A 13,823-nucleotide genomic window follows, 5' to 3' on the forward strand; every position below is an offset into this window, starting at 1 on the left:
TTTCAGTGTGGAAGGGGTAGGCCCTCCTCCACATGAACCAGAGCAGATCTATTTTTATGTTTCACCAGACCAGAATCCAAGCTACAGGAAGGCAGTGTTGTGTCTGCCTCATTCAGACTTTGCCACCTCCATTGCCTGGACATAGACAGATAGGTGTCAGGTGCTCAGGGCCTGAGAGACGCCATCTTGTAAATAGGAAGCAGAGAGGAGCTCGTGGGGCACTACAACCTTCACTTTGTTGCTGAAAAAAGCAACAGAGTAAAGACATCATTTGTTTCCACTGGAGTTGGCCTTGACTCCTGCACAATCCTCAGCCTGCCCCCACTTAGTGGTCACAGTGGTGGCAAGACCCAGCCCCGGGGCTGGCAGAGGGCCAGAAGGTCACAGCTGAGGCAAGATTTATGCAGAAAAGGCATACGGTGTTTGGAACATATCACAGGTGCCTCTAGCACCAAAGCAGCCTCAGGGTCCTCTCCTGTTTGAGCCACTTGGCGTAAACGATTTGGAGGCTGCCCACTTCCTCCTACACACTGGTTGGTACACAAGCCAAAATAATCAGAATATCTCGAGTGTGTTAATAACATCCAAATAATGGCAGAAGTTGCTCCTGTTGGGCACCTCTTCTACTCTGAAAGATTTCAGTGTACCAAATGGAAGTTTATGCTTACTCTAATATCATTTACTTTTCTGGGCTTCTCTTTCCTCACTACTAAGAAGAGAAGGTGAGGGGGCTGGCTGGTGGCTAGGGGTTAAGCTCCCGTGCTCTGCTCCAGTGGCCCAGGGTTCGCGGGTTCGGATCCCCGGCGCGCACCGACACACCGCTTGTCAAGTCATGCTGTGGTGGCGTCCCAGATAAAGTAGAGGAAGATGGGCACGGATGTTAGCCCAGGGCCAATCTTCCTCAGCAAAAAGAGGAGGATTGGCAACAGATGTTAGCTCAGGGCTAATCTTCCTCACCAGAAAAAGAAGAAAAAAAAAAAAAAAAAAAGAAAAGAGGCTAAGACCAGAGCAGTGGTTCTCAAACCTGCCTGATCCTCCGTCACCAGAGGAGCTTTTACAAATTCAAATTCCTTGGCCTCACCCCAGACCATTGGAAGCAGTATCTGTGCAGGCAATGATGGAGAACGGGCATTTATTTTTTAAATGCTTCCCAGTTGACTGCGAAGATCAAGGATACTTGGGAACCGCTGCAGGGCTAGAGGACTCCACTGCCCACCCCAGCTCTGACAGGCAAGGATGAGGTTTCACCAAGAGAGTGCTGAGGAGGACCTAAATCAGAAACACCTGAGACGCTTTTTATTTAAATTTTCTTTTCTCTCTGATATTTTTTTATTGAAGTAACATTGACATACAATATCCTATTAGTTTCAGGTGTACATCATAGTGATTTGATATTTATATACGTTATGAAATGATCACCACGATAAGTCTAGTTACCATCTGTCACAAAGTTATTACCATATTATTGACTATATTCCCTATGCTGTACCTTACATCCCTATGACTTATTTATAACTGGAAGTTTGTACCTCTTAATTCCCTTCACCCATTTCACCCACTCCCCAACCCCTCCCTGCTCTGGTAACCACCAGTTTGTTTCCTGTATCTATGAGTCTCTTTCTGTTTTGTTTGGTTTTTTTGACTCCATGTATAAGTGAGATCATACAGTATTTGTCTTTCTCTGTCTGACTTATTTCACTTAGCATAATGAGCTCAAGGTCTATCCACGTTATCAAAAATGGTAAGATTTCATTCTTTTTTATGGCTAATATTCCATTGTATGTGTGTGTGTGTGTGTATATATATACGTATATATACATTCTTCTTTATCCATTCATCTATTGATGAACACTTAGGTTGTTTCCATATCTTGGCTATTGTAAATAATGCTGCAGTGAACACAGGGGTGCATAGAAGCTTTTTAAATACCAGTCTTCCTAGGTCAGGAAGACCAAACAGACAGAATCAGGCTCTCTCCAGGTGGGACCCAGGAATCTGCCTTTGTAACTTTCTGGGTTACGGGCTACAGTCTGAAGTTTCAGAACTACTGCTTTAGGCAGGATTTTAGAGCTAACCTATGGCTTATTTGGAAGGAAATCATGTTTACACATAAATAAGGATTGGCTTTATTTAATTACATTAACATTTCATTGTGTGTTGCAAAATCTCCTTTGTTTTAAATGGCAAATAGCTCATAGAAACTGCAACCCTATAAGCTCAATAGTCTTTTTTTTTTTTTTTTAAAGATTTTATTTATTTATTTTTCCCCCCAAAGCCCCAGTAGATAGCTGTGTGTCATAGCTGCACATCCTTCTAGCTGCTGCATGTGGGACGCGGGCTCAGCGTGGCCGGAGAAGCAGCGCGTCCGTGCGAGCCCGGGATCCGAACCCGGGTCGCCAGCAGTGGAGCGCGCTCACTTAACCACCAAGCCACGGGGCCGGCCCAATAAGCTCAATAGTCTTAAAGCAGCCTTCTCTGGTTAAGCGTGGCTGCCAGTTTCTCAGCGCCTGTTTTCAAACGCTGATTCATGGCTTAAGAGACCTGACTGGGGGGAAGGTGTCTCAGTTCCATTATAAAGGCACACAGGTGGCACATGAATAACCCAGCACACAGTAGGCACTTAATAAGTATTTGCCGAAACAAATTTATTTCACTATTTATACCCAGTGTTTGACAGAAGATTTGACAGGAGATAAACAAATAAAAGAAAAAAAAACCCAACAACTGAAAAATGAAAATAACATTCTGTGAAAAAGAGAATATTTCTCATGTGGTGAAAGAATCACACTTCTGGGTGGCGCAGTTTGAAAAACCGTTTGCTTCAATAACTGATCTGAAACTTAACCACAAGTCTTCACTTCTGAACCACTACCTTATTTCTATGATGGTAAGGTTTAAACAGCGGGTTTTCCTTGCTTTTCTTTTTCCTTCCTTGTTTTTCACGTGAAGACGCAATTTCACCTTTCCGGTAGGAACAAGCTGTCATCCTTTAAAATCCCAGTGATTACCTGTCATGATTATTACCCTGGTTATTCTAGCTCAGCTCAGAAGCCTTGACTTCTAGAGCAATGCAAAATTCATGTAAACCTGCCTTCTCATTCCTCTGTGTAGCACTGGCGACAAATGACATTTAAGAAAACAGGAAGATCAACACTTATTACTTTGATTCCAACACACAAAGCAAATTATTTCAGGATTGTTTCACACTTGATATGCCACAATCTAAAATCGAACCCACAATTCACTTGTATTATCTATTTATCCTAAAAATTACACAAACGAATCCTTATCTCTATTCTGTGCAGTGTTGTAAAGCATAAACTATATAATGTTCTAAAAACCAATGTAACATATACTCTATTTCTTTGGCAAATTGTATATACTTAAATGAACCAGATGATTTAGCCATAAGTGTTCAGAAACCAAGGGGTTAATAGTTTTGCATCCATGTTTAAAATTGTTTTATTGCCAAAAAGAGCTACAATAGTTTACTTCTTTCTAAATGTTTCTCTTTAAAAAAAAAAAAAAGCTTTAGATTTAAAAAGAGAAAATGCTGGATTTCTCTGATCAAAACGACTGAAAATCTCTTTCTAAAAAATATTCAAGGGTAGGGGAATAGAATTGAGGTTGAAACTCTAAAAGATAAATACAAGGATTACCATAAAGGTCATAACAATTGTTTACTCACAAACCAAATCTCACCAAATCTCAAATTTTTAAATTTAATATGGAGCCAAATAGAATTTTATAAATCAGCTTTAATTTATCTTGTCTTTTTTTAAATTCCCTTACCTCCTTCCAAGCAAACTTTTAAAATTCATTATCTCCCTCACGGTTACATTTCTAATAACCATGTAAAACAGTGAACTACACTTTTGAATCTGATGTAAAATGCCCCAGAGCAACTGAGAAAATAATTTCAACCTTTGACCTTCTCCACTAGCCTGATGGGAAATTCATTGGCACCATTATGGCTTTTAGCTTTCCATGAGTCACTTACCACTAGAGGGCAAGCTTATCTCAGATCTGACACACTACTTTGGAGAAAACACCTTATAAATGCTTCTAATGTTCCTTTATTTATTTTTGCAATATCTTTGATTTTCCTGGATATTTAATAATCAATTTCAGTTCACCTAAAAGTATTCCTAAATATGTCAAACGTTCCCTTTCACAAATTACAGTGATATCACAAAGGTTGATCACGAGATGATCTAAAGATACAGCCTAACTTATGTACCTTAAAAAATTTGAAGCAAAATTTTAAGATCTTTACTCTTTACTACATGGTGGGTTAAGTGATGAATCAATCATATCACAACTATGACTCGGGTTCCACTTTTGGCCCTAAAACTTCAAAAGGTTCTAGACAAACCGAAGTGTGTTTGAGGGAGAAACTGACCAAGATCGTGGGAAGGCTGGCCGTGAACAAAATGGAGTGGAGAGGGACAGGGAAGATGGTGTGTTAGAGAGGTGTGTGCGTGTTTCATACTCAGTCTTCAAATAACTGACAATATTTCATATGAAAGATGGATTAAATGTGTTCTACACAGCTCCAAAAGAAAAGGTCAGAAACAAGGGACTACAAGTACAAAGGAGAGATTCATGCTCGATATAAGAATAATTTTCTAATTTAAGATGAAATAAGCTACCTCTATCAATAGTGAGTTCTCCATCACAGGAGGTGTTCAAGCGTAACCAGACAACCATTTGGCAGAAGAAACCAGATGCCAACAAGACATGTTATCTGAATGACTTTTAAGGTTTCTTCTCTCCTTAACAATCTATGAACTAATGCTTTTTGGTTTCAGACACACACACCTCAATCCAGTCATCGGAGAGAGAAACACTCACCAAGTGAGAAATGAGCTTCTGCAGGTCTATCTATTTGGAAACTTTTACTCCTCATGTGATTTTCTAAAAGACAACAGATTTCTCAAGAATATGTCTACAATCATGCCCCTTAGCTGTCATGGAAACAACCAGGACTCACAAGTCCAAGGATTCATGAACTTTCTATACATAAAGGCATATTAAAATTAGAAGATACATTTGTGAATGCTCCCTTTGCCTAAAGTAGTGGAACATACAGATAAATCTCTAGCTCAATTCTCTCACAATGGAGACAGGTTACTCAGGTTAGCGGCACTTCACGGTATTCTGGCGTATTCTTTAGGAAAATAATGCTTGCATTTCACCCAGATCCTCTTATAACAAGCGGACTTAATGAAAATCATGGATGAAGAGAGCTAATGATAAGCAAATAAGAACAACCCCATTTGTACCAAATTGATTTTATTAAATAGTAATTTAAAGATATTAGGCTCAGCAAAGCATTACGTAATTGAATCTATTTTTTCCCTTATAAATGCCAGAGTTATAATTTCCACTAACTAGAGACAAAGTTATATCCAGGACATTTTCACAGCTTTCTCCAGGGGAGGCAGCATGAAGATGGTAGAAATTAGGGCTCTAGTCCTCGCTTCACCGTATATCAGCTGGAAGAGCTTGGCCAGCACACAACGCCTGTGAGCCTCAGTTTCTTCAACTAAAAACCATGTCAGTCTCAATGACTTTCCAGGGAGGATTAAACAAGAGAAGAATGTTTGTAAATCATAAAGCACAAAATAAATATAGATGAACACCAACCCTCTATTTATTTATGAAATGCCTAGTAAACTTCAGAGGCAATGAAATCAAAAGCAAAAAATGAAATCGCTGGCCAACCTAAGGATCGTCAAACCCAGTTTTTACACTCGCAGGAGCAAAGATTTTAAAGTTATCATATTATCTCCTTATAATATGATGAAGTCTAACAATTGTCACTTAAAAAAGAAAATCCAGAAACAAAAGACTTCAATTGCTTTCTTGCATTTTGCCCATTGGCGAATATGTGCTATTAACTGTCTATTTAGACCTCTTATTGTTGGACATAGCACTCTGACAATTTACAGAAAAACCAGGTTCCATCATGTCACACACAATACTGACAGATACAAAAGGCTCTGACTATGAATCTTTAAGTCCAAGACTCAAAGCCTGGGGTGGATGGGAGGTATCCTCAGTGGAGGAGTTAGAGGAGGAGAAAGAACTTGCAAATCATCCCTCAAAGGGTCAATATGTGGTCTTTGAGATAACATCAAATGTCAGTTCACACCTGTATTGTCACTGGTGGATTGCTCCAAATTATTATCATTATTTTTTTAAGCAGAGAAACATAAACATGGCATAGCTGCTGATTCTGAGCATCTAAATATGGTTTTTAAAATTACTAAATAAGAAATACGTAGGTTAAGGCAGCTTTGACTTATTAATAAATACTGTGAATATTTAGAATGCATGCAGAAAAGATTCTATGACAAAGTATTCTTAGAATATTTGTTCCATACAAGGGGTTTTATTGATTGCTAAAATAATTTAATTCTAAAAAAACTGAACTCCAACTCTACCTCTGCAGATCTTTCTATCTATCCATCCGTCTATCCAATAACTTTCTCCCAGTACATGGTCATTTGTAAATATTATTTTCTTAGGCTCCCCAGAGCAAATTACAAAGTGGCTGGCACAATTGCAGGTGCTTTACAATTATCTACTTGCTGATCTCATCCATTTTATTGTGATTCACTTGGCTGGGAGGGAAAGGTGGGGGAAAAAGGAGTCTAGTGAGAACTATTAACATATTTACCAATATATCTAGTAGGTATTAAAAAAGCCCCTAAGATTTAAATAGCTATATAAATAGATATAGATTAAATATATATAGATATTTAAAGGATTATTTCTATTTAGAAATTGTATTATTTTACAACTGAGCAGCAAAGAAATTACATGGTACTCAATTCAAATCGAGGGCAAAGTGGTTTACTTGAGTATGACGTTGCTTTGCATTTCAAGTGATGTGATCGAAATATATAAAATCAAGAGGTTGCTCAGGAAAATGGTGCTTTTCAAATATTCGATACCTCACAGAGTGTCCGAGCCCCCCCTCCTCCTACCATGGACACATGGATTCAGAGATCCCCTTTGTCTTTAAAAGAACTGACCCTTCCTTGCCCAATAAGCACTCTGCTCAGTGGAACAGCCATTTGGGTTTCCTGGTTTCAAGATCCAGCCATCACCCCTCTCCTAATCCTACCCATCAAAGGTCACAAAAATGGGACAAAAATGCCAGTGAAGGGATACTACAGACACAGGGCTTAAAATAAGACCAGGGATTAAATTCAGATTTCACTTGGTAAAAAGAAAGGCCAAATTCTTCAAAACCATAAATCACATTTATTAGAGTTGGAAATACTACTAATCACCAACATATACAGTATTTTCAAAGTGGTAAGGTGCCCTGCCTTTGCACATGAATTGTGCTGGGGGAAGAATCTATTATGGGACAGAAATTCCCTTTAAGCTCCCTTCACTCTTATAACTCCATTTACTGAACATGGGCTGAGCACTTATATGAAGCAAAGGGATATATAACCGACTGAAACAGACGAAGTGCTTGCATTTCCTTTCAGCATTCCGCGTGGCCGCGTGACATTCGGCCAGTTCACTTCTATGATGAGCAGAACAAGTGCTCCCCTGATTATAAATGTTATCGCTGGCTCTCTCTGTTTGCCTAAGAAGCAATCCAAATGGTATTGGAATTTTGTTGTTAATTAAACAAAAACAAAACTGAAAGATGAGACTAGAGTTGCTCAAATGAAGATTTATTACTTCTAAGCCTGAAACCACTTTAAGCCTAAACTTATTTGACAACTAACGCAGAGGAAGGATTTTCTTCTTTCGTGAGTTCAAGAGACCTGATTTAATGATGTTTAAAAAATATCAGCAAATCAGCCAACAAAGAGAATGTTTCTCTTTTATGGTCGCTTGCTCTCTCCTCCCCCGTCCACACGCATACACATACCAAAAAGCTATATCCTAAAGAGTGTTTCTGTTTTGCATGAAAAATCTAATTATACAAACTCTCTTACATATGGAACCAATTTAACTATTAAAACTGAGAGGCAGTAGGGAAGTATTTAATATGATTTGGGACCAGTTTTTTCCACTTAAATCTGATATGGAAACATTTACAGCATTCCTAATTTTCCCACAAACTATTTTTTCTTCAGTTTAAATTTTCGCCAAAGCAAGATAATCCCATTAAAACACAGGATGTTATGCTATTGGGAATGAAATATTCTAATTGTCTAGATGCATTCTATTTCTCTCTCTCTCTCTCAGGCAGCTGAGCTTATAGAAAAACTGCATTACCAGTACTTCTGAGCTACTTTTCTTAAAGCACAATACTATGAATCTATTATCTTCTGACAGCCAGAGGTCACTCCAAGACAAATGTGTGAGCTACAGCTTTGGGGGGATAGGAGGGTGGTACGATTCTCACGATTATATTAGGAAGGGTTAGTATGGAACTTCACTTTGTACTAGAACTACAAAAGCAAAATCCTATGTACTTGGAAGCATCAAAATTAAGCTAAAATAGTAAAATGTACTTTCCTTATTAATTGTTTGGTGGTCATTGTTCATTAGGGGAAACAGTCTCAGCTTCTCATCCTTCCCCCAATCAACGCAAATTTTACTAAATAAAAATGGATGAAAACTGGCAGTCGCACCTCCCAAATAGCAAAATTTCATTACTTAAAGAAAAGAAATGGAAGAAAATGTCTTAACTACAAAGGCTGAGTTGTTTTACTCTTAAAGGATTAGTGAAACGCAGGAAATAGTATAAAAGTTTTTTTGAGGGATGGGGAGGAGCGTAGATTTCTTTTACATAAGTCGGTAAGAAAATCTTAACGTTTTTTTCTTTACAAAATGATTGTAAGTGCTTAAGAACGCGGATCACAAGGTTTTCTCTCCTTGACTTTATCAGTTGCATATTCTAAAAATGATTGAATCCCATTTCCCACAAGCCACAGGGGAAAAGATGGAAATTGGCGACGGGTACGTCGTATACAAAGATTTCATCTCAAGCAGCTCATCTTAGCGTCCAGTACCTTTCGGCCCGTTAATAATTAATAAAAGAGATGCCACCCAATCTCTAGTGAAGAAGGGCAAAGCTCGGTGATCCGAAAGTAAACCCAGCGCAGATACCGAACTGGTGTCCTTCCTCCTGGATTGCAACAAAACCTCAACCTAGCAAACGTTTAACGAGCGCCCGGCGCCGGCACGGATGGGCACAAGCCGCGGGCCAATCTGATTCTGCAAAAATGCTGCGCATTAGGGGAGCCCTGTCGGCCGCAAACAGATGGGGCTCTAAATCCCCACTCCCAGAGGCCGGGTCCGCGAAGCCGCTCGGGCAGATTATCTACCGAGGAACCTGCTGGCGCACAAGCGGGCAGCGGGCTGCGGGCTGAGCTTCTCCCAGGCTGTTGGCTTGTCTCGGTTTCTCCGGGCCGCACAGGCGACTTCCTGCACACCTTCAAACTTTGGCTTTCCCATTAGAAACTTCCCTGACTTGCCATGGTTTCTTTCCTCCTCACCTGGGAGGACCCGGAGCCAGTCCTCTCTTCAACCAGTCCCCCTGCCATCTCGCCACCAGCCTCGCTAAGGAATTCTGATCAGGGTGGAAGGCCGGACGGGGAGGCTTGGCCACGACTAACCCGCGCCCTTCGGCCCTCACCGCCGTCTACCCTTCACCGCTGCCCGCGAATCCTGTGGGCAGATAAGTTGCCTCTCCAGATCCATCCACAACCCAAAGTATCAAATGGGGGTGCGCTGCCACTGCGCGCAGCTGCCGAGGGAGTCTTGGCACGGTCGAAAAGCCCTTCTCACTCGGGCCTGGGCGCTTTCGGAAGTGGCCGCGGCGGGACGCAGCGCGGACCGGCCGCACTTTCCCGGCCAGCTGGCGCTCGGGGCTGCCGGACAGCCAAGGGGGGAGGGCGCAAGGCCTGGGGTGCTGACCAGTCCCCAGGGATGACATCGCGTCCGCGCGCACGCACGGCCCGGCCCGGCCGCAGCGCCTTCCCTACGTAGGCCGGAGCTGTCCGGGGTGCGGGCCCTGAGGACCGGCCGCGGGCGCCCCCGGCTTCCTCCGAGCTCTCCAGAACCCCCCCTCCCTTCTAGAAGCGTGGCGACTCCCAGCAAACTTTCTTCCGGGAGCCTCGCTGCGTGCCAGGTGGACCTGGGCGACTGACGGGAGCCGGAGGGGGCGGAAGAGGGGGATCCAGCCCGTGCGCCTTTGCCCCCAACAGGAGGCAGGCAGATCCCGCGGCCGGGCTCAGGTGGCGCCGCTGCGGTGGCCCAGAAGGCCCTGGCGGGGCTCCTGCGCCCAGCCCGGGGCAGTACGTGCGCTCGGGCAGGCGCGCCCACCCCTCCCCCTGTGCGCACGCCTCCCCGCCCCCCGGAGCAGCCAGCCCACCCGGCCCCGGCGGGGCGCCCGGGCTCACCTTTCATCGCTGCGATCACAAAATACATCATTTAAGCCGCGGTGCGGAGAGCGCAGGGAGAGCGGATGGTCCGACCCCGGAGCCCCCTCTGCCGCCGCCGCGCCGCCGCCGCCCGAGCCACAGCAGCAGCTGCCGCAGCTGCCCGCCCGCCGAGAGCCATCCCGAGCCATAAGAGGCTCCATGTGACCGGCTGACATCACGGCCGCCGCTCTGTTTACACCGCGCCCCTCCGCTTCCTCCCCGGGCGGGAGGCGGGAGGCGGGAGGCAGGCGCGCCCCAGCGCCGCGCCCCGCCCCGCCCCCGCGGGCAGGTGAGCAGCGGTGGCTCGGCGGGCGCACCCCGGCCGGGCGCTGTCTTCTCGCGCCCCCGGCCCGCGCCCGCACCCGCAGCTTCTCCAGCACCTGTGGCCGCCAGGGCGCTTTCTGCACGCGGCGCCCCGCAGAACGCGCGTCTACTTTCTCTCCCACCCCGTGGGGCAAGAGGGGCGCAACCCGACACCACTTCTCCGCTCCCTTCCCGGATCCCCCAGGGGTGACAGATATGCCAGATCGTTGGCGGAAAAGAGGGTTTGGTCTGGGGGGCTGCAGTCACCCCCATTTCCCATTTCCAAGAGCGCCCCAGCTCTATTTGGAAGTAGAGCCCCCACCCCCACCCCCGGGCCGTGGACAACGAAGCCACCTAGACTGTTCAGGGGAGTGGAATAAGCGCCTCCTAAATCTTTCCTGAGAGACTCGGCCTGGGCAGGGGGAACTCCGCCCGCTCAGAGGTTGGTAACCCTCATCGCACCAACACCTAAGGTCGTGGTTTACACCTCCACTTCCCCCAGGACCACTGATACCTGGAAGGAGAAGAAAACTCTGTATGTGAATCACCTAAATGAACTCCAGTCTCCAGCCGATATGAGGCACTCAATTCCCAGGCTCTTCCATATCTAGCATTCTCTGCAGAGAACCCATCTACAAGTGAAAAGGCTCTAGTTTTCACACCCTAAAAATGAGACGTTGGGGTACTTTGGACAGGAAAGAACAAGACCTGTAAAGGTCAACTTTGTGAATTTTAACTCGCAACCAAGACTTAATTCCCTCCAAACTTTGAAGGTTAATTCTAACTGGCCTTATGGAAACTTAAATCATGATATTATCAGATGAATCTCTCTACTTTGAATTTCAGATGCTACATACTCAGAGTCTGCATTATTTAAAATTTCGGCAGGTGTGTCTACAGTATTGAGCATAAGAGAAAAAATTCTCAAAAGCCAAGTATTCGTACCTACTGCTGTTCTTTCAGGCAATTTCAATTCTGCTCTCTTTTCTGATGGTCTGCTTCCATTTACAACTTAAAATATTAGATGGTTATTAGTTGTATTCGTGGTGATTAAACAAGGAGAGTCCCAGCATTTTTTCCATATAACTGAGTTCTCCTTGCCCCTGCGTTGGGCCATAATTTAAAACACATGCAGACAATCAGCACTTGCAAAAACTGGGATTCATATGCTCCCCCCAAGACAAAATTTATACAGTGCTCTGATTTAGATAGTCAAAATAATTCATCGTACCTTAAATCAAGCTGTAGCTTTATAAAAGTTTGATTTCAACTAAAATCATCCTATCACAGTATTTTCCTTTAGAATTTTTTCCAAATAAAAACCACAAAAATAAGAAAAGAAATTATGAAAGTGTGAAGCCAAGACCTACCCATGTTAACTCAGCTGTCCAGCCATAGTGAAGTGGACAAGAGTTTCAGATGAATCAACCATATCCACTGTGATGTTTACAATTATGAAATTAAATCACACCATGTTCCCATGATGCAAATGCATCTCCCAGTGAGGCAACACCCCTCGGTTACACGGACACCGTCATTCATATTTGGTTCTTGATTTCCCGTGCCCTAACGACTTTAACAAGGGAGGGTAATGCCAGCTATCCTGTAGATAGGTCCCAGGTATAATTTTCTTTCCTTTATACTGTTAAGGGATGGAAAAACATCAGAGACGGCATGCTCCCAGGTATGTTCTTCCATACTCATTGCAAATGAATCCAGATATCCAGCTCTGAAAATTCAGTTATTTTGAAACAGTATCCTGCTTTAGAAAACAAGGCTTTGAAAATTACCAAATCAATTAGCTCTAGCCTGCCTGTCAGACGTCAGACTCCAAGGCAAATAGTCTTATATTACTAGTAATCGGTATTTATTTCTAGATCATTTCAAATGAAATCGGTAGCCAGGAAAGACATGTAATGTGACATGTGCTCCTGCAATTACAAGTGGTAGAATCATCCGTCCTATAGCTATGTGCCCAATAGAAATATAACCTCATAATACTTATTTGAAATATTTACACATTTATTCAACAAAGACGTTTCCAGGATAATGTAATACTGACCTTGCCCTTTAGAAATGTATTTCATTCTCATCCTACAGCTAATGAGCAACAGAATTTCAGATATTAAGTCTTAACCTTTCTGTGTGGCTAGATGCTATTTGTAATACATGCCTCTATTAACTGTCTTCAGCTTTTAACCCAGGGTATATTATTGTTCTTTATATTAACACAAAGATCTTATAAAATTTTGAAAGTAAAAATGAGAGGCTTTAAAAAAAAAAAACTCTTGAAATACACATTTTCTACAGAATTATAAATCCTCAACCAAATAAATCAGCCAAGAATGAAACGATCCATGTCTCCCTTCAATACTACCAAATTAGAGCCATAAATGATGCACATTTCAGTGCAAACTTTTACCAACTATATATTAAAATGTAGGAATAATTATTTGGATTATATTCAACAAATGCTTATGGAGTATCTACTATGGGAGAAAACAGCATTAAGCAATATACTTCTTCAATTTTTAAAATTTTTACTAAGTGTTCTGAAAAAAAAAGGAAAAAGAATATTGCTTACATGAAGATAATTAAATGGGATGGGAATTCTTTACCATGAGGGGGATTATGTTATACATTACTTCTTGACTCAAATGTTTCTGTTGGCCTATTGCAGAAACAGAAGGCATACTGCATACTTATAAACACATGCAAGTCAACTCAGAGTCCTCTAGAGACAGTCACAGCCCCACACGGTGTCCTATGTTCTGGGTTTCACATTTGATCTGTCACTTAGCAAGGAGGTGGAGAGACACGTCTGACGCCAGGTTGCTCCTTAAAAGAAAAGCCTGCTGTATTTCTGCAGGGGTCTAGACTGTAGTATAATCAATAAATGGGTGCCAATCTTCCCATTTTCAGAGATTAAATTAAAAAATGATACTTGATTTTATGAGAGTATATTTGGTTTTCCAGCAAATGGGATTCGATCTCATGGTGTACCACCCTGAATCACACTGTAGTGTTATTGGAGAGAATGGCAAACCAATGGATTGACACATTTTTCCTGAGTTGGCAAGTGGCTCCTCGTGCAAAGATGATTTCAAAGTTTGC

At 42.8% G+C, this 13,823-nt stretch overlaps 1 protein-coding gene across 1 annotated transcript in view; it reads right to left on the minus strand.

Moving 5' to 3' along the window:
* RORA (RAR related orphan receptor A) overlaps positions 1–10,484 on the minus strand; it is a 98,393-nt gene extending 87,909 nt beyond the window's left edge. Inside the window, exon 1 of the mRNA XM_004421647.3 lies at positions 10,386–10,484. Within this exon, the coding sequence (XP_004421704.1) occupies positions 10,386–10,416 (31 nt within the window). The 5' untranslated portion in view covers positions 10,417–10,484. The remainder of the gene's footprint in view (positions 1–10,385) is intronic.
* Between the last annotated feature and the right edge of the window lie 3,339 nt (positions 10,485–13,823).

Source organism: Ceratotherium simum, chromosome 3 (genome assembly GCF_057802395.1).
Source record: "Ceratotherium simum simum isolate JZ-2026a chromosome 3, ASM5780239v1, whole genome shotgun sequence".
NCBI classification, from domain to species: domain Eukaryota; kingdom Metazoa; phylum Chordata; class Mammalia; order Perissodactyla; family Rhinocerotidae; genus Ceratotherium; species Ceratotherium simum.